Below are 20189 nucleotides of genomic sequence, written 5' to 3' on the forward strand. Positions count from 1 at the left end.
AGACACATATTTCCCTCCAACATACTCTACTTTGACTGTTTTTAAAGTCTTATTAATGATTCAACTCTCCGACAAATATGATAGTTGTCAGATTTTTCATTGATGATTCGATCTTGCAATCCCACATTTTCTTTTAGGAGAAGTTGATGTATCATTAGTAGGAAACCAATCAATTTGATCCGCTTCAATTCAACAGAGAGAAACAAACAATCGATCAAATGAAGCACAGGTTGTGGATTCCTCACCTGAAGCGCTGGGGCTCACTTCTCCGATGTGTTTCTCCACGGAGTTTTGTCTCCCCGCTCTCTTCGTCCTCCTCAGACTCGAGCTGCGACTCGGAGACAAGACGGGAGAGCGGAGCGCGGAGACCTGGAGAGGAACGTCTGAACCTGCAGGAGATTTAAACAACAAGATCATTAAGACAGTTAAAAAGCACAAAGATAAGTCAAAAAGGGAAACGCTAGAGTTAAACAGTCAAAGGAGTAGGTATGAGGAATAGTGTGTATCCAATTTTTGTTTGGGACTATGGAATATAAACAAAATACACTTATATTTGTGTTTTTGTAGGTTTGCATTCCTGTTGAAAATCCAACGAATGCAATTACAGTACCGTACTTTTCGGACTATAAACCGCGACTTTTCCCCCCATTTTTTTGGTGCAGCTAACGGCCACTAGGGAACCTCCTAACTCTATGGATTTTACAGGTAAAATTAACCACCTTTAACCCTATGGGCTCTATGACCGCTCCGCGCCCGCCACCTCTAAGGGGCGGGCTCCAGCGGGAAAAGCTGGAGGCCGGAAAAGAGTGAGACAGGTAGCGCGCCAAAGTAAAAGTGGAACCGAGAGACAGAACGAGAGCAAGACAGACGGACAATTTAGCTGCTGCGGCTTATATGCAGGTGCGCTTTATAGTCCGACAAGTACCGTACTTTTTATTCTGTGTTGCATAAGGACAACAAATAATAGCTTATCCGTTAGCCTACACTTTTATGTTCAGTATCAATAAGATAAAATGGACTTTTATTAACCCCCGTGGAGAAATTGTTTCTCTGCATTTGACCTATCCTAGTGTTGGGGAACGGTGCCGGGACACCTCGGTAGCACTTGGTCTTGCCGGGACTTGAACTGGTGACCTTCCAGTTGCCAAGCCGAGTCCCTATGGACTTCGCCGCCACCGCTCAATGTGGGTTTTCTTGTCACCATTACATGTAATTAAAACACAATGCATGTATTTGAGTCGCATGCTTTCACCCAAATGAATTCAAATCAAAAGATTAAAAGCTGGAGGGATACCTGGTCCGTCTCAGCGCTGGCAAGATGTTTAATAAATATTCAAACTCAAGTATGAACACTAGTGTGTAGGAACTTTTTTAAATACACTTTCCACAGCACATGTGGTTTTCTGATGTAGAAACATTATTTTCTTGCAGTGTAACTTCATTGTTAATATTGTTTATCCTGTTATTCCTTCAATGTGTCTGTATATAGGGCACCATCAAATAACCAAGGGCCCCCTGAGCTAAGCTACACCTACTCCAACCAAACCTGTTAAACAGGAAAGCGAGAGGAATGTGTGATCCATCTCACCGCTCCCGCTGCTCTGGTTGCTGCTGATGATCTGCAGCCTCCACTGAGCCTCGGCGGTGCGTTTGGATAACCTCTGCAGACGAGCCGCAAAAGTCTCCGCCGTGATGGAGCACCCGAGTCCCTCCGCGGCCTCCTTCCCCTCCTCCACACTCATGCCCTCCAACCCTTCCTTCAGCAGCTTCAAAAAGCCCGTCATGGCCGTCACGTCAGCCAGGAACCCCCTGCAGCTCTGGATGAAGTGTCCCAGCTCCAGGTGGTTACAGTTAGGCAGCTTCTCTTTATCGTTCTCCGTCCTCTCTTTAGCTCCCAGTTCTTCATCTGCGTTTCTAGTTTCTGATAAGCATGCAGACTGAGATGCATTCCCCTTGAGAGGGCTTGAGGTCGAGTCTTTGTGGATGTGTGGGGAGAAGTCGGCGGTGGAGAGGAAGAGAAGAGAGAAGATGTTCTCCAGGAGCTCCAGGCGGAGGATGGAGGGAACGGCCTGCAGGTGGAGCTGACATTCAGACAGGAAGTGCTGGAACAGAAGAGGAAGACCTGGAAACACGAGAATCAGAATGAAAAACTACATGAAAAGAGGATCAGAATTAAGACTAAGACATACTTTACTTACTAAGCCCAAAGAACACATTTCATCAAACCATTTTGAAGTATCCAGATCAAGGAGTTGTAATTAATAGCCTTCTTTTATCAGAAGCATTATTATCTTCTATATATATATATCTTTATTTATTTTAGTATTTCTAATATCCTTTAAAGGTCATGCTATTTTTAGGCAACAGCACAGGTCTCAGATATATAAAATATATAAAAAACATGTCTATGAAGTGTTTTGCTCAAAATACCAAACAGATCACCCATTCTAGCCATGCCTCATATCCCTCTATTTCACTTCCTGTTTCTAAAGTGCTGATTTGGGGATAAAGCTTTAAAGAGGAGGGGTCTGAGCTCATGCGGGACCCGGCAGCTACCGTCTAAACTAAATGCTGCCGTGATGAAACTCCATATCATGGATCATCAAGGCTCTGAAACAGTCTGGAGCTCAAAGGCTTTCTCTCTTGCCGGTTACACCACAAGGTGAGTTCCTTTCTACTTCCTGCTTCTTCACACACATGCTCTCCAGCACAGGTTAGCTCTGAGTGTTAGCGATGCTAATGTGAACACCGATCATATTACGTCCAAAACAGTCGGGCATTGTTTCTGATAGCAACGTTTCTGATTGGGCCGTGGGTCCACATTTCAGATGTTACGTCATATCGGACGCAAATCTGGATCAGCTCCGTTGTTCCCCGTTTTTAGAGATTTGGGTACGGAGGAAAAGAGAGAGGGGTTTATTTTCTGACGCTGCGTGAGTTCCCCGACACACCGGGGACACATGTTGATGTAGAGAAGACATCACAAAGTGCATTTTGCATGATAGCTCCCCTTTAATGTATTTTTTTCACAATAATAATAATAATCCAAATAATATTTAAAAATATGTAAAAATAAAAACATTAGTGTGTCTTTTGACTGCATTGATGAGATTACTTTTTAATAAAAGATACACATTTGTTGTTCTACTATAAGTGTTTTTAAGGTCTTATAATGATTCAACACTACTACAAATAGTGTTCATTTAAAAAAAGATAAGTGTCTGATTTTTTGTGCAAGCAAGATTTTGATCAGCTAAACGTGCAGACAGGAAACCGAAACCTCCCCACAGGAAATGAAGACAGATGGTACCGTCTGAGGAAGCAGGGGTTTGCTTGTCTTCTGTCTCTGTGTCAGACGTCTGCTGCTGCACGGACTCACACTCGGCACAGTGAGCGTGTTTATGAGCGTTCACACACAGGGCGTAGACGGCATACTTCATGGCACAAAACCCCCGGAACAAAACGATGTTCCTCTGCACACCAGAACTCAGATTACTGACGGCCGCAGCGTCTTCTGCAGAGGGGGAAAACACATTGTTCTGTCAGCAATTAACTCCAAAGAGAATCATTCAGACTGTAATGCAGGGAATTATAGCCAAATTCACAGTATAATCGGAGTGGAATATGGCCCACACCTGAAACTTGTATTGTACGTCCTAAATATATATATGTAGAAATTCAGTAAATTAAAGTTGAAAACTTCTTCTAACAAACCTTAGTTGATAAAAAAACAAGCTTTTAAAAATAATTGTCCCTTATTTTATTTCTTTATTTATCCAGGAATGTCCCATTGAGATACAAGATCTCTTCTTCCAGGGAGTCCTGACCAACACGGCACACAACAAGTTTCAACATAAAACAAGGGCATTAAACAAAAAAAACATACAATTCAAATATAAATACAGAAGGCCATTTGTGCAGTGGCAAGAAGCATAATCACATCAGCAATAGCATCAGGTCAAACAGTTACATGTTTCATGAAGGGCTAATCGTAGCATACCTTTAAAAGTATTTACAGCAGGAAGTGCCTCTAGACAAAGTTTTACTTGCAGCGTATTCCATAAAAAGGGAGCATAGTGGGAGAATGCAGCTTTACCCAGCTCTGACTGCATCAAAGGAACATTTAAAAGCATCCCATTTGCTGCTCGTCTGGTATTAAAAAAGCAAGTATAAAAGGACAGAAGTCTGGAGATATATAAGGGCAGCTTACCTAGCAATGACTTAAGGATAAAAATCAACATGTGTGATTGTCTTCTTTGGTACACAGAGGACCGTCCTAAGGACTGATGCAAAGTGCAGTGGTGGGTGCGAGAGCCTGCACCCGTTACAAAACGTATAGCAGTATGGTACGCAGAGTCCAGCTTTTTAAGCAGGGAGGAAGAAGCATGCATATAGATCACATCGCCATAGTCTAATACAGACAGAAAGGAACTCTGCACAATTCTCTTCCTGGCTTCAGACGGGAAACATTTCTTTAAACGAAAAAAAATCCCAGTTTAGGTCTAAGTTTTCTTATTATAATTAATGTGAGGCTTCTGTTTTAAGGAACGAGCTGCGAACACTTTTGTAAGAAACAAAATGAAACCCTATGGAGAGCTGGGGTGTAGGCTGTTTTTTTTCTTAAAATGTCTATGCATTACATTAATGGTAAATGGACTGTACTTATATAGCGCTTTATCCAGTCTTTAAGACCCCTCAAAGCGCTTTACATACTACATGTCGTTCACCCATTCATACAGAGCAGTGTACCTTACTCTCTAGGACCTAACATTCACACACCGTTGGCCATCGGGAGCAACTCACGGTTAAGTATCTCGCCCAAGGATACATCGACATGTTGACTGCATGGGCTGGGATCGAACCCACAACCTTCTGGTTGAAAGACGACCGCACCCAGTCGCCCCAATGCACAACAATATATATATATATTTTTCTACCTGTGTTTTTAACTCTTGTTGTTATGCACCACGACACCAAGTCAAATTCCTCGTACGTGTAAACCTAATAAACCCGTTCTGACTCAGGTTTGGAGCATCATTGACCTACGTTTGATTGATTTTGCTGTAACGTATGAGGCGATATACATCACCTCAAGTGAGTGGCCCAGCCTTTCGTATATTTTTCTGTATCTGGCCCCGAGTGAAAAAGGTTTGGACCCCCCTGCTCTAATCAGGGTTCATACACTTTTTCACCAATGACTTCTCCATGACCTTGACCACTGGAAATGGTTTATTTTAACATGGAACAGGAAAATAAGGTCTGCATCTGAAACATGTTGTGCCTCTCTGAAACAAATCAAACAGCTTACTAGCTTCTACACGCTGAAGCAACTAAAATCTCTCACCAGCAAAACACCTCGTTAGTTAAATACCATTTTACGTTTCATTACTATACGATACATTATTTATTATCGTTATAGTATTACTATTTCGCGATTACATAAAATATAAATTATATTTGATTCAACTTTAGTTACATTTCCATGACTTTTCCAAAACTTTGGGACAAATATTGTTTTCCGTAACTTTTCCACGGCCTGGAATTAGCATTTTGAATTTCCGCGACTTTTCCAGGTTGTTAATGACCGTAAGAAGAACCCTGTCTAATAGATGAAAAGAGGATGGAGATGCTGACCTGGTGCAGGTGAGTGTGGCTGCTGCTGCAGCAGATCCAGAATCCTGCGCTCCTCAAACTGAGGAAGAGGAGTGAGAGAGTGCAGGATGTAGAGAGCGGAGTGATGGTCCAGAGTGTGAAGCTGAGCCAGCAACGACTCCATGGAAATCCCTCTGTGCACAAACAGAAGGAACGATTCAATATTAATCATTATGCATCAAATTCTGGCTTTTTTTTAAACAGTAACACGAAGAACTATTAGAACATATTTAAGAAAGGTGTTTATTGCAGCTGTATTATGCCACACATGAGTCAAACTCAAGGCTTGGGGGCCAAATCAGGCCGTGGTGGATTTAATTTCGGCCCGCAGGATAATTTCTAACTACTATTAGATCTGGCCCGCCGGTATATTGCACGCACACCTTCCCTCCATCCTGAGGGTCTCCTCCGCTCAGAGCCTGAGCCCAAACATTGATGACCTTGCACCCAAGATGAGATGCCAAGTGTCTGAGCTAGCATCTCAGAGCAGCACACTGAGTTCAATGGATGCTTCCTTCTGCACTTTCTCTCTCTCGACAACAGGGCATGTTTGGTTTCTCTTTGAGGGGAATAGTTTTGTTGAAGCTGTTGTTGGCCTGTGGGAAAATGTACTCATAAGAAATGACTCTGGAGAAGCTGCAGATAGAGCCATAAGAAATGAATGCAACTGATTATTTAATGTTGTTTTTAGAGGGAATAATTTAAGCTTTGTTAGTTCCAGGTTTAATATGTGCAATAAGTTCATTTCAATAAGTTCTGCAATAAACATTGAACCAGTCCGGCCCTCCACTAGTACCCATTTTTTATTTTGGCCCACTGTGTATCTGCTGTATGCAATGCATCCAAATCAAACTTTATAAGATAAGAGGTACTTTATTGATCCCAATTCGGAAAGGTTTGTGTTTCAGCAGCAGAAAAAACGAAACATTGCATATTCAGTTTATTATCAGTGACATAAACCGGAATTTAGGGAAGAAAAAAAAAGATATTATTTTATAAAATACTTTTTAAAAACGTCTTATTCTTATTTATTTTATGAAAATCAATAACGGCACTTTATAAACAAACAGCAGAGCAGTTAAGGTCAAACTAAATATATATAGCTGTCATTTTGGGAGTTTTTCCCCTTTTTTTAAAAAAAATGCTAAAATGCAGTACCCAGCAACCTGCTATGTTTAACCTGTGTATCTGTGTGACTATTATTATTTTGTTGTTTTGTTTCCCATTATAAAGCATCCTTGGGTCTCTTGAAAGGCGCTATAAAAATTATATATATTATTATTAGTTTCTATAATCAGGACTAAAATTGGAAAATAAATAAGAGTACCGTACTTTTCGGACAATAAGCCGCGACTTTTTTGCCCATTTTTTGTTGTGCAGCTAACGGCCACTAGGGAACCTCCTAAATCTATGGATTTTACAGGTAACATTAACCACCTTTAACGCTATGGGCTCTATGACCGGTCCGCGCCCGCCACCTTTAAGCGGCGGGCTCCAGCAGGAAAAGCTGGAGGCCGGAAAAGAGTGAGACAGGTAGCGCGCCAAAGCAAAAGTGGAACCGAGAGACAGAACGAGAGCAAGACAGACGGACAATTTAGCTGCTGCGGCTCATATGCAGGTGCGCTTTATAGTCCGAGAAGTACGGTACTATTGAAATGTGGCAGACCTTTTCCACAGACATATTTTCCTCTGAGGACATTTTAAAAAAGGGATGCACAAGGGTTTACAAGTAAATACAAAGTAAGATGGATGCAGTCAAGCTTAAAAAATAAAAACACAAATGCTTACGGATGGTTGTTTTTACACCATTCAAGGACTCCAAGCTGAGAGGACAGCATGTTGGAAAAGTCCTGCAGAACGGAGTCATTGGCTGCAGCCTGAGACAGAGGGTTTGAGGAGAAGTTAATCACATCATTAAGCTGTGAATGATCTGTGTTTGTGGAGGTTTTATCAGACGTCTGACCTGCTCTCGGTGCAGCACGCTGAGCAGCGTTTGGGCGGCGCTCAGGCTGCGACACTGCGTCCATCCCAGGAGCAACAGCAGGCGGGAGAGAGGCTGAAACTCCAGCTGAAGTAAATCTCTCAGCGCGGAAAACTCCTCGTGTTTGATCAGGTCCAGAGCCGTGATCTGCAGGAAGGAACCCAATGATTACATTCTTCAATTTCCTCACATGGCACATGATGAATTTCAATGTGAAAAGGTGAAGCTGGTCGTGACAAACACATCGAACAAATTATCCTCTGACTTGGCATCTTTTCTCTTCTCTTATATCGACAAATAAATATTATATATATAGAGAATTTAACAACATGTAGTATTAAAGCAAAGTATTCTTTATACATAACTTAGAATCAGTCATATTTTTGTATATCAATTTGACACTGCTTGATGTTGTATTGTATAATAATTCTCACGTTAAAGGTGGGGTCGGTAATTCACTTCAGAAACACTCGTTATACTCCATGGAATGCTCTTAACTAGGGTTGCCAGAAACTGATCATGATCAAAATCGATTATTCGGCAGCCCTGGCGAATAATAATCGATTATTCGACCCCCCCCCCCCCGCAGGAGAAAAAAAAAAAAGGACGAAAAAAGAAAAATCAGACAAAAGGAATTCCGTTGTTGTCTTTACTGGAACATGTTTAACAGCACAAACAACAAACAAGCATGTCATCACAACGACGTGGCCTTGAAGTGAAGTTGGTAATGGCCAGCTGTGCTGCGTCTTTCTCTGTAACCTCGTTGGCGTGCTTCGCACTCAAATGCGAACGCATTGTTGAGGTTGAGCTGTGATAGACCAACGTCTTTTCGCAGAGCTTGCATTTAACTTCCTTTGGACTTGTAAGTTCGAAGTAGTTCCACGAGGAGGAACTCTTTTTACCTGCCGCTTTGTTCATCTTTAGTCGCACGAGAGAGGGAGAGGGGGGGTGGGGGCGGGGTCGGTGTGTAGCTGCTGCAGCAGCAGTCTGCTCTGCACGCAGGCTTCCTCCAAGTTTACAGTAAAACAAACTGGTGGTGTGACCAATGGCCATTTACAATTATTAATACTATTACTATTATTAGCATATATATATATTTATATATATATTTTGGTTGAAACTAAGCCAGAAAAAAAAAAAAAAACATAAATAATAATAAAAAAAATTTAAATAATAAAAAAAATATATATAAATAAAATCGATTTTTAAAAATAATATTCGATTATGGAGACTGTAACGAATATTCGAATAATCGAATAATCGCTGGCATCCCTACTCTTAACATCCCGATAGCAATGAATACATTAAATGCTTTGACACTAAATATATACAAATGTCATCTCTGGAAGCCGTGGCGCTGTAAAAAGCTCGACCAATCATCTGAGCCGGCTAAAGTAACTGGATGGCCTACCTGCCTGTCAGCCTTCCATCGGGGCACAAACTTATCTCGTGCCCTCATTGGTCATGTGCGTGTTCGTGTGTGTTGGAGGAGTATTTTCAAATTCTAGCGCACTCGAGCTGGTTTCTCCATTCTTACCTCCCCCACCGTTAAGTTTTTGTATTATTGTTTTACACATTCGAAATAAATCTAATCAAATAACAATTCAAATCAAAGCTGTAACCTTGGCTGACTAAACATTATGCAAACATTGCAAGTTCGAGTCCCCCTGCAGTCAGCATGTCGTTGTGTCCCTGAGACGCTTCACCCCAAATTGCTCCTGTGGGGATTGTCCACAGTACAGCACAGCACAGTCGCTTTGGATAAAAGCGTCTAACAAATGACATGTAATGTAATGTAATGGGAACTATTAGCCAACATGATGATTAACGTCACGGTCAGGACTCATTAGGGAGTCATGATCGTTCTGGAAGACGACTCTGCACACTGTAGGTATTTGTAAACGTAAATAGTATCGCTAGTTAGAGTTTTCCTCACCAAGACCTGCTCCAGGAAGTGCTTCCCACTGCTCAGGCACTCGAAGTAAATGGTCTTCCAGATGGCCGGGCGATCCTTGTGGCAACACAAACTGAGGGCCAGCTTCTCCGCTTCAGGAAGCTCCACTGAGAGAGGGATGGAAATAAGTGTGAGGATCCATAACATTGATGAAAAGGGAAAGTGTTGGGAATGTCCTCTTCCAGCATGAGAGTAGCATGATAACAAAGGTATCCCAACTGTAGCTGTGAACATGACAGGATGTGAGATGACCTGGAAGAGCATCAGGACTGTTTGAGGCAGATGATAGCTATGTGATGAACATGATGATTCAGCCTCTATGGAGAGAGATATCAAGCATGCTCATTTCTGACGTGGAGCTAATCTGAAGTAAACATTGAAGACTGCTTTCTGTTCCTCCATCTTGTGACTGTGTAACTCCCTCTCTTGATATCAGCATGTGAAGGACACTGCTCAGGAACTAGCTGATGCTCTGTATGTGATGACTGCTTCCATTCTGGAGAGGATCCCAGACACATGGATCCTGAGGCTGAAGCTCAAGCCGGGGACGAGGGATTATTAACAATTTTAACTATTCAGAAAAAGTAAGGATTTTGAGAAAAAGTCCGAATTTTTAGAAAAAGTCAGGATTTTGAGAAAAAGTCAGGATTTTGAGAAAAAGTCAGGATTTAGTTCGAGACAGGATGTATGATTACCAAGAATAACTGGTATTCCTCCATCTTGTGACTGAGTAACTAGTTGATGCTCTGTATGTGATGACTACTTACATTCCTGAGAGGGTCAGAAATACATGGATCCTGAGATTGAAGCTCAAGCCGGGGACCAGTGGGATTTTTCCTCACAGAATGCATAAGAGAGTTTTGCCTAGGACTTTAGGGCATGTATTTGCTGGAGGGATTTAAAAAATATAAATATGCATTTTCAAGCACACAATTTGCCCTTTTTATTTGTATTTTGAATGAATGTTGTGTTCACTCATTGTGGTCTTCTTTCATATTTTCTTCCTATGTACAAAGTATGCGGATTCAACTGAAAGACAATTGGGAAAAACAGTACCCAAAAGGGTGAAGTTTAAGGGTGAAGGTTTAAGTCGCTAAAAGTGAAATAAAAACTAAGAAAACATGTTTTTTAATTACCAGGTCTGTGTACTAAAAGATACAATAGATAATACATTCATTCAGGCAAGCTCTAAATCACTAGTTAATCACCACTGTGTAAAATGCCACATTAATTATCAACCTTGAAATCTAAATGTCGCCCACAGATCTTTAGAAATATGAAATCTATGCTGACGCAAACTAAACTGCAGAAGAGCAAGAGAAGATGTCACGCTTCGGTGACACCAAGTCAAAGCTGCTGAGCGTTTGAAGCCGCAGAAGGAGAAGTGTGAATACAAGGGGAAAAGAGATTATCTCAACAATTGAAGAAGTCAAAACCTCAGGCTATAAATATTATATATCGGTGAAACAAAAACAAGTTGAGAGGAGGAAGTGATTTATAGGAACATGCAGATCTTTTGGGCAGTCTGCTTAAAGGTGGGGTCGGTAACTCACTTCAGAAACACGTGTTGTTATATTCCATGGAATGCTCTTAACATCCCGATAGCAATGAATACATTAAGTGCTTTGACAATAAATACATAACAATATTTCATCTGTGGAAGCCGTGGCGCTGTAAAAAGCACGACCAATCATCTGAGCAATAACTTCCCTATGTTTAAATTATTATTTATTTTTAATTTCCTTATATTCTTTCTTGATTTATTAGTTTTTATAATATTGTCGTTCAACTTTAACTTCTCTGTTTATATAATTTTACATTTAATCAATTCATTTAGATATCATTTATTTATTGTTCATTTATTATTAATTTATATAAATATTTTTTAAAGATGAATCAACTCCAAAATCCACATATGTGTGTTTATCAAAATGTCTTCCACTCTACCTTGAGTTAGAGGGCCGCTCCTCAGCAGGTGGTCCCTCTGGAGCCTCAGGGCGACGGAGCAGTACACGGAGACGAGGTCGTCCCCCTGAGGGCGGAGCAGCGAGCCCAGGACCCTCTCCTCCTTCAGGGGCCCGTCTCTGGCCCCCCACAGGGCCTCGCACAGGGCCTCCAGCTGACCCCCGCCCGCCCTCCTGGAGCTCCACGGCATCACGGACAACACGGAGTACATTTCCTCCACAAACTGCTCCACCTTCTCAGGCCGAGACTCCGGTTTCCTCAGCTGCTGCAGCAGGTGTTGGATGAAGGTGAGCTGCGGCGGACGCTCCTCTGAGGAACACTGGGAGAGGGGGAAATAATAATAATAATAATAATAATAATAATTCATTCAGTTTAGAAGCTTTCAAAGGACCCAAGGACCCAAGGACCTTACAAGATAGTAGATAGGTTTAAGATAGTACAAAAGGACCGTAACAGGATTCACATGTAATGAAATGTACTTTTTAAATGTTGGCCATGAGGGGTGTGCGACAGGTCGCCGTCAGTATGTGCGTCTGTGTATTGTGTTTCTTCAAAGGTGTATGAGTGATGATATGTGAATGTATTTATTTTTATTGTTTATTATGTGTACATGTATGTGGAACTGCAGGACGGAGTCCAGAACAAATGTCCTTACGGGGACAATAAAGTGTATCGTATCGTATAAAACGGACAAGTCAAATCAAGCAATCTGATTGGTTCTTAGCCGTGATATAATGAGCGTATATCACGGGTAGAATTGTAGTTACTTTTCACAACAAGTCAGTATCCCTCCGCGTCTGAGAAAAGCTACAACCGTTACAACTGTTACATTACGTCCGTTACGAAACTAACTAACTAACTAACTAACTAACTAACTAACTAACTAACTAACTAACAAAGCTTAAGATGGAAACATGCAAGGGATAATGTGCAGCAAGGACTTATTGACCGTTAAGGACGCTCACATCTGCAGAAAGAAGTCCGGTCGATTTAACTGTATACAGTTTGGCCGAACTGGGACAAGAAAACAGCGGCGAAGTAACGGGGCAGAAACCCTCCTTTTTACGCAGCGGTCCAGACATAGACATCAAAAGGCGACACATATTCAGTTGCCAGTTCCTTCGGCATTAGGGCAGGGATATCTAGATACTTCCCAAGGTTTGACAAAATGAATTGTGCTACTTTTAAAGCAAGCAACGATGTTTTCAAATCTGTAATCAAAAAGGTCCGCAAAAATATTATCGAAGCAGTTCCTGCCGTTGCTACGTAGTTCAAACGGTAACAACGGACAATTTTTGATCTGCCTGTCAGTTAAGGGGCGTGGTTTGGACCGAAGCATATACCACGGCCTGTCGTGAGCTATTGCTTAAGTATATCGTATCGTATGTAGGGAAACGGACAAATAGACAAAACATATTGGTATTTTTCCACTAAACATAATCCCATTTTTAAATCTTCACATCCATATAATCAACTTGTAGTAAATGCAACCAACATATACCTAATCATATCTTACACTATCTTCTAATAAATACAATTAGTTATGTTTATTGAACCTGAAACACAAATGAAGGGGACTCCTCATGTACCATGATTGCAACAAAAAAGGGCTAACAATAAAAACAAATTATGAATAGCTAAAAGTAGAAAAGAAAAAAGGATCATAAACATTCTATAAATAAACAAAATGAAAAAAAAATCTGCTTATATGTGAGGTATTTAATGAATGGACTTTTTGTCTTTTAAGATATTTATAGCTTTGGATTTTATAAATGAATATGCACACACGTTTATAAAAGGGACATCATTTCTATTTCCACTCTTTGCATATTGCTTTATAAAGTTTTAATCAGTTGTTGTTGCTTTAAAGTTATAATATGTCTATATTTACCTGTAAGAAATGTGCTAAGGTCTGGGCGAGTCTGGGCTTCTTCTTCTCCAGTAACGTCTGCAGGCAGGACTCGACCGCGGCGTCTGTTGACCTTTGACCCTCCGGAGGTTTTTGCTCCGACTGCGAGTTCAGAAAGGCCCGGTGCAACTCCTGCAAAAAGACGTCGGACTAAAGTCACCATTTCAACAGTCGCGCTAATCCCCAAAACACAACATGTGAAATCATCTGCATGCACTCGGCCGGTTCCAACACACAGTATAATAGTGTCTCAGTCAATTAAACGGTTAAGCGTTTTATTATCTGGTTTCTACTATTTCATTTTCAACAGTCGACGCCGGTTGTTAAGTTATGAAATGGTGAGAACCTTGAGGACAGTCTCTGGTATGTTTTCTGAGCCGAGTTCCTCCAGGAGCAGCAGGAACTCCAGCTCTCTCCTGACGTCCGGAGGAACCTGAAGAGGACAGTAAACAACAACAATTGTATATATGAACTTTATTCGTAAAGCATCTTAAAGGTCACCTATCATGCTATTTTTAGGCAATAGCACAGGTCTCAGATATATACAAATATATAAAAAACATGTCTATGAAGTGTTTTGCTCAAAATACCAAACGGATCATTCTAGCCATGCCTCATATCCCTCTATTTCACTTCCTGTTTCAAAAGTGCTGATTTGGGGATAAAGCTTTAAAGAGGAGGGTCTGAGCTCATGCGGGACCCGGCAGCTACCGTCTAAACTAAATGCTGCCGTGATGAAACTCCATATCATGGATCATCAAGGATCTGAAACAGTCTGGAGCTCAAAGGCTTTCTCTCTTCCCGGTTACACCACAAGGTGAGTTCCTTTCTACTTCCTGCTTCTTCACACACATGCTCTCCAGTACAGGTTAGCTCTGAGTGTTAGCGATGCTAATGTAAACACCGACCATATCACGTCCAAAACAGTCGGGCGTTGTTTCTGATAGCAACGTTTCTGATTGGCCCGTGGGTCCACATTTCAGATGTTACGTCATATCGGACGCAAATCTGGATCAGCTCCGTTGTTCCCCGTTTTTAGAGATTTGGGTACGGAGGAAAAGAGAGAGGGTTTTATTTTCTGACGCTGCGTGACTTCCCCGACACACCGGGGACACATGTTGATGTAGAGAAGACATCAGAAAGTGCATTTTGCATGATAGGTCCCCTTTAAATGCAAGAAATGCAGCTCGAAGTGCTTCAAACTGAAGGACAATGAACATAAAACAAAAGGGATAAAAAAGCCATAATTAATGGAAAATAAGAGGCAAAATAAAACACTTGATAAAAAAGCTAAATATTAAAAGTGCAACTCATTTACAGCATGAATCAATAATTGATAAACCAATAAAGAAACTGCAGCAGCTCTCTCTTACTCTCTTCTCATATGTTGTTCTCCATCAGTGGTGAATATATAAGAGTCGATGCATCACGTCACACCGTTTCATAGCACGACATGTCTGCTTTTTAAAAAGCACAGGGCACATTTTCAAGACAGATTTCCTGATTCCAAGAACGATTTACTTCCAAATAAGAGAACTCAAATACCAGAAATATAGTTTTAGTTTAACATGACCAACTAAATCAAAAGAGAGAGGGCTTGATTTGTATATTATATTTGTATAGTGTTACCTGCTCGTCTGTCCATTTCTCCAACACCTGAAGCCAAAACCAAGCCAGTTTGTGCGGACTGCCCACAGACTCCCATCTGCAAAATAAACAGTCGTTATTTTTGTTGCTTATAATATACAGCAACAAAAAAGTATACACACAATTGTAATATTAGGGTTTTTAGCAGACCTAATAACGAGGGGTGTCAAAATTAAATCAATCCGGATCGGCTTTAAGATAATTTTTAAATGTATGTTTCTATTTTTGAAAATCCTGACTAATAAAAACCATGTTATCATGTTATCATTTTACACTTACACTAGTGTACAATTATTACTGTATATACACTTATATAGTAAACAACAGGAGGTCTTTTAAAAAAAATAATAAATAGTTTTTATAATACCATTTAAATGTCTGCAAGAGCCTGGAAAAAGTGCTCAAAAGTGCTTTTTATGAGTCGAGTTAAATGTATTTGATCAAAGCTCCAGGAAAAAGTGCTTCGTGTTAGATTTTTAAAAACTGCACACAAAACGAACACCCTTATGTCTTGTGATTGTGAACACGCAGCACCCTGACTCACTTTAAGTTGTACGGGTGGCTGACGATGGCTTTGATTATGTCTCGCAGCTTCTCTGAGAGCCCCCCCGTGGAGCTGACCAGCTGAGGCACGCAGGCGTTGGCCAGCTCCCACTCCCCGTGCTGCAGGCATCTCTTAAAATACTCAAACAGCTCCTGCAGGGAGGTCTCCGCCTCGCAGCCGAAGGGATGCATGACCGCTGTCACCGAGACCACTCCTCCAATCCGCTCAGCCCTCACAAGTGCACACGCCCCGTCACTGCCATGAAGCCCAGGGGGAGACTCGAGCTTTGTTCACCTGGAAAAGAGACGAGTAAAAAGTGCTGCGACAATAAGAACAATATCAAAGTCAACTTTATTGCCAATCTTTCAGTTTGTGTGAACAGACGGAGAGATCGAAATACCGTTTCCCACAATCCCGAATACAAAAATATATAAAATATGTATATCCTATATATACACACATACATTTATATACATATGCACACATTAAGACCTAAATAAAAAGGTTAATATATACAAAATAACAGTCACTTCAAAATCTTTAATCCAAGGTACCTCCGGCCCCATTTGAAGCACTTGCAATTCAAAAGGTCTCGTTTAAAAACTGTTGTAAATACTAAACGGCCTTTTCTCTCTCTTTTATTCTTTACACGTAAAAACATTCATGTAGAATTTAAATAAACCCACTTTTAATGCATTTTATTCTTGTTTTGTTTTACAGCGTTAAAGCGAATCAATATGTGTTTGATTGGTGTTTTTCGGTTGGATACAAATGCATAGATTATTTGATTTTAAAGTCAATAATTATATATATCGTTAATTATTTGTCCTCAAATAATCATGCACAGAATTAGGGAGGAAAGACCAGATAAATAAAGGACAGGAACAACTAATAATGATATAAATATATTCAATTAAAAGTCAGTTAAATCATTGATTCACAAGGGTTACAAATAAATACTCGCAACACCACAGTGGAAAACAAAACAACATAGCGGCTATATTGTGAGAGCATTAAAATGTTTAGGCTGGAGTTAAAATGTATGAATGTATGATTTCCGCCCCTTGACAGAAATGCAATGATTCCTTTATCCTAACGGTTAACCTTTGTTTCATAAACATGCACACTCCTCTCAAATCACATTGAGATGGTTGTCTGCTTATCTTTGACTTTTATATAATAATAAACAGGAAGTTGTTTCTGGATAACCAGATTCTAAAGCTCTCATTAAGTATGATACCTTTTAGGAGTTGGATTAGTTTAAAATGTATTTCCTTATACTTCTACACACAATAAGTCCTGTTTCGCAGTAGTAAACAATATAACGTGTGTAGTGTTTGATTTTACAGTACTGCAGTACATGTTTTACAGCATACTTGACTATATTTGATCAACACCTTTATGTATACAGAGTTTGACAAACACACATATTTTTAGACACCTTCAGCTTCAAAATCTCTAATATAGGTTTGCTTTGTAAATGTAATACATGATTACAGAGGCAAACAAACATAATACAGAATGTAAGCCTATGCATAGAATATTTTAAACTAATTTTATTGAACTAGAGGATGTTGAAAGTCAATAAAAAACACATCGATAGAGAAATGTTTTGATTGAACCCAATTTATGTATTGTTTTTCATCTGTACCTTTAATTGCCTGTGCAAACAAATAACGCAAGATACAAAATAAATAATAATAGATGTCTAGTGAGCTGCTGTCGTGACTTTAACTACGCTATTTAGTGAAATACACTTAAAATGTCAATATTTATCGTTTCTTCTCAGATTTGACAGCTGTCTCATGTCACAGGATAGCATTAGCATTAGCTTACATTATTGCTGACTGGCTGAATGCGAAACATTAAGTTAGCTAACATCCTTAACAGACTTTAGAAACACACACACATCATGAACAAGTTAGCGAGTATTTAATAAAGTTACTTACTCATTTATTTGTGTCGTTTTGCCCCAAAACGGAGGACTATTTACACTCCTGCTATCTCTGCTGTTGTGCTAGGAGGCTAGCTGCATGTTAGCGAAGGTCATGTGACCAAATCAGCTGATTGTCGAACGCCGATTGGTCAAAGGTTGGTACGAGGTGGGCGTTTTCTTCTGCTACTGCTGCTTTTAGGGACCGTCGGAAACCCCGCTATCCAACAGGAGGACACAAAACAAACGGTGTATAACATCTGAGTTTTATTTAATTTGACAAACAGATGTCGGTAGGAGTATAAAAAAATGCACTGTATTTAGAAGAATATATTTTACATTTTATTTATTTGTTAAATGTTATAGAATTAGGTAAAAAGTTGTAATGCCAAAATCACGAATATAAATTCCTTCATTCAAATCTTAAGCAGAGATGGAAGTACATTTACTCAAGTACAGTACTTAAGTACCATTCTGATGTACTTGTACTTTACTTGAGTATTTCCATGTTATGCTACTTTGTACTTCTACTCCACTACAGTTCAGAGGTAAACGGTGTACTTTTACTCCACTACATGTATTTAATAACTTTAGTTACTTCACAGATTTTGATGAATGATGTGAAATATAACCAAGTGTTAAATCAGACTTTAGTTCCACCTGGAGTAAATTCACAAGCTACCCTGCAGTCTACAAAGTACTTCAGACTAGCTGCACCTTCACCAGCTTTGAGAACACTTTCATGATCAATCAATATAAAACATATCATATATATTATTCTGAAATGGACCAATCTGCACAATGACTACTGTTACTGTCGCTACTTGAACTATATTTTACTGCGGTCAAGCCAGCCTCCACTTGGGAAAACACAGTCAAGCCAGCCCGCACGTGATATTGGGGTGCGCGAATATTAGAAGCATTACGGTAAAATCCCAGCGCTTACTCGGTCAATAACAAAAGCACCTATAAAAACAAACCAAACATATTAAATTAAGAAATATGTACTATATAATGTGATCAATAATTATTTAAAACAAACTACGTATAACTACCACGAGTAAATGTAAAATGTAAGGAGTTTCAAAATAAAAGTCCTTTGAAATCTCATATTGAAATCCCATATATGAGCTATCAGCCCTGTGTTTAAATAAGAATACAACGAAATCTCTCCCTGATCCAAGACTCATCTCACTGCAGGGTGATAGAAGGACACCCCATCTACTCACCCAGAAAAAATCAGGACATTCTGATGTGGAGTTTCAAAATAAAATACCTTTGAAATCCCATATATGAGCTATCAGCCCTGTGTTTAGATAAGAATAAAACGAAATCTCTCCCTGATGCAAGACTCATCTCACTGCAGGGTGATAGAAGGACACCCCGTCTACTCACCCAGAAAAAATCAGGACATTCTGATGTGGAGTTTCAAAATAAAATACCTTTGAAATCCCATATATGAGCTATCAGCCCTGTGTTTAGATAAGAATAAAACGAAATCTCTCCCTGATGCAAAACTCATCTCACTGCAGAGTGATAGAAGGACACCCCATATACTCACCCAGAAAAAATCAGGACATTCTGATGTGGAGTTTCAAAATAAAAGACCTTTGAAATCCCATATATGAGCTATCAGCCCTGTGTTTAGATAAGAATAAAACGAAATCTCTCCCTGATGCAAGCTATCAGGTGTAAGCTATCAGTTTTTCTGGGTGAGTAGATGGGCTGTCCTTCTATCACCCTGCAGTCAGATGAGTCTTGCATCAGGGAGAGATTTCGTTGTATTCTTATCTAAACACAGGGCTGATAGCTCATATATGGGATTTCAAAGGTATTTTATTTTGAAACTCCACATCAGAATGTCCTGATTTTTTCTGGGTGAGTAGATGGGGCTGTCCTTCTATCACCCTGCAGTGAGATGAGTCTTGCATCAGGGAGAGATTTCGTTTTATTCTTATCTAAACACAGGGCTGATAGCTCATATATGGGATTTCAAAGGTCTTTTATTTTGAAACTCCACATCAGAATGTCCTGATTTTTTCTGGGTGAGTAGATGATGGGTGTCCTTCTATCACCCTGCAGTGGAGATGAGTCTTGCATCAGGGAGAGATTTCGGTTTATTCTTATCTAAACACAGGGCTGATAGCTCATATATGAGATTTCAATATGAGATTTCAAAGGACTTTTATTTTGAAACTCCTTACATTTTACATTTACTCGTGGTAGTTATACGTAGTTTGTTTTAAATAATTATTGATCACATTATATAGTACATATTTCTTAATTTAATATGTTTGGTTTGTTTTTATAGGTGCTTTTGTTATTGACCGAGTAAGCACTGGGATTTTACCGTAATGCTTCTAATATTCGCGCACCCCAATATCACCTGCGGGCTGGCTTGACTGTGTTTTCCCAAGTGGAGGCTGGCTTGACCGCAGTTATATTTTCATGATAATACTTTTCTACTTTTAGTTGAGTAACATTTTGAATGCAGGACTTTGACTGCAACAGAGTATTCCTACACGTTGGTACTTTTACTCATGTACAATATTTGAGTACATCTACTTTTATTTAAGGAGGAGAAAAATACAGTAATCTACAGGC

The 20189-nt window shown here is 39.9% G+C and overlaps 1 protein-coding gene across 1 annotated transcript in view; it reads right to left on the reverse strand.

Annotated features, from left to right (window-relative positions):
* The window catches only part of zfyve26 (zinc finger, FYVE domain containing 26), a 47258-nt gene extending 29561 nt beyond the window's left edge, over window positions 1-17697 (reverse strand). Inside the window, exons 1-13 of the mRNA XM_034111908.1 lie at window positions 17602-17697; window positions 15653-15946; window positions 15091-15166; window positions 13808-13894; window positions 13444-13593; window positions 11535-11871; window positions 9570-9694; window positions 7616-7780; window positions 7441-7529; window positions 5635-5786; window positions 3311-3514; window positions 1589-2122; window positions 246-389 (exon numbers count right to left, since the gene is read on the reverse strand). Coding sequence (XP_033967799.1) covers window positions 246-389; window positions 1589-2122; window positions 3311-3514; window positions 5635-5786; window positions 7441-7529; window positions 7616-7780; window positions 9570-9694; window positions 11535-11871; window positions 13444-13593; window positions 13808-13894; window positions 15091-15166; window positions 15653-15843 — 2254 coding nt within the window. The 5' untranslated portion in view covers window positions 15844-15946; window positions 17602-17697. The remainder of the gene's footprint in view (window positions 1-245; window positions 390-1588; window positions 2123-3310; window positions 3515-5634; window positions 5787-7440; window positions 7530-7615; window positions 7781-9569; window positions 9695-11534; window positions 11872-13443; window positions 13594-13807; window positions 13895-15090; window positions 15167-15652; window positions 15947-17601) is intronic.
* Window positions 17698-20189: the final 2492 nt, after the last annotated feature.

Source organism: Pseudochaenichthys georgianus, chromosome 22, assembly GCF_902827115.2.
Source record: "Pseudochaenichthys georgianus chromosome 22, fPseGeo1.2, whole genome shotgun sequence".
In the NCBI taxonomy this organism is placed as follows: Eukaryota; Metazoa; Chordata; class Actinopteri; order Perciformes; family Channichthyidae; genus Pseudochaenichthys; species Pseudochaenichthys georgianus.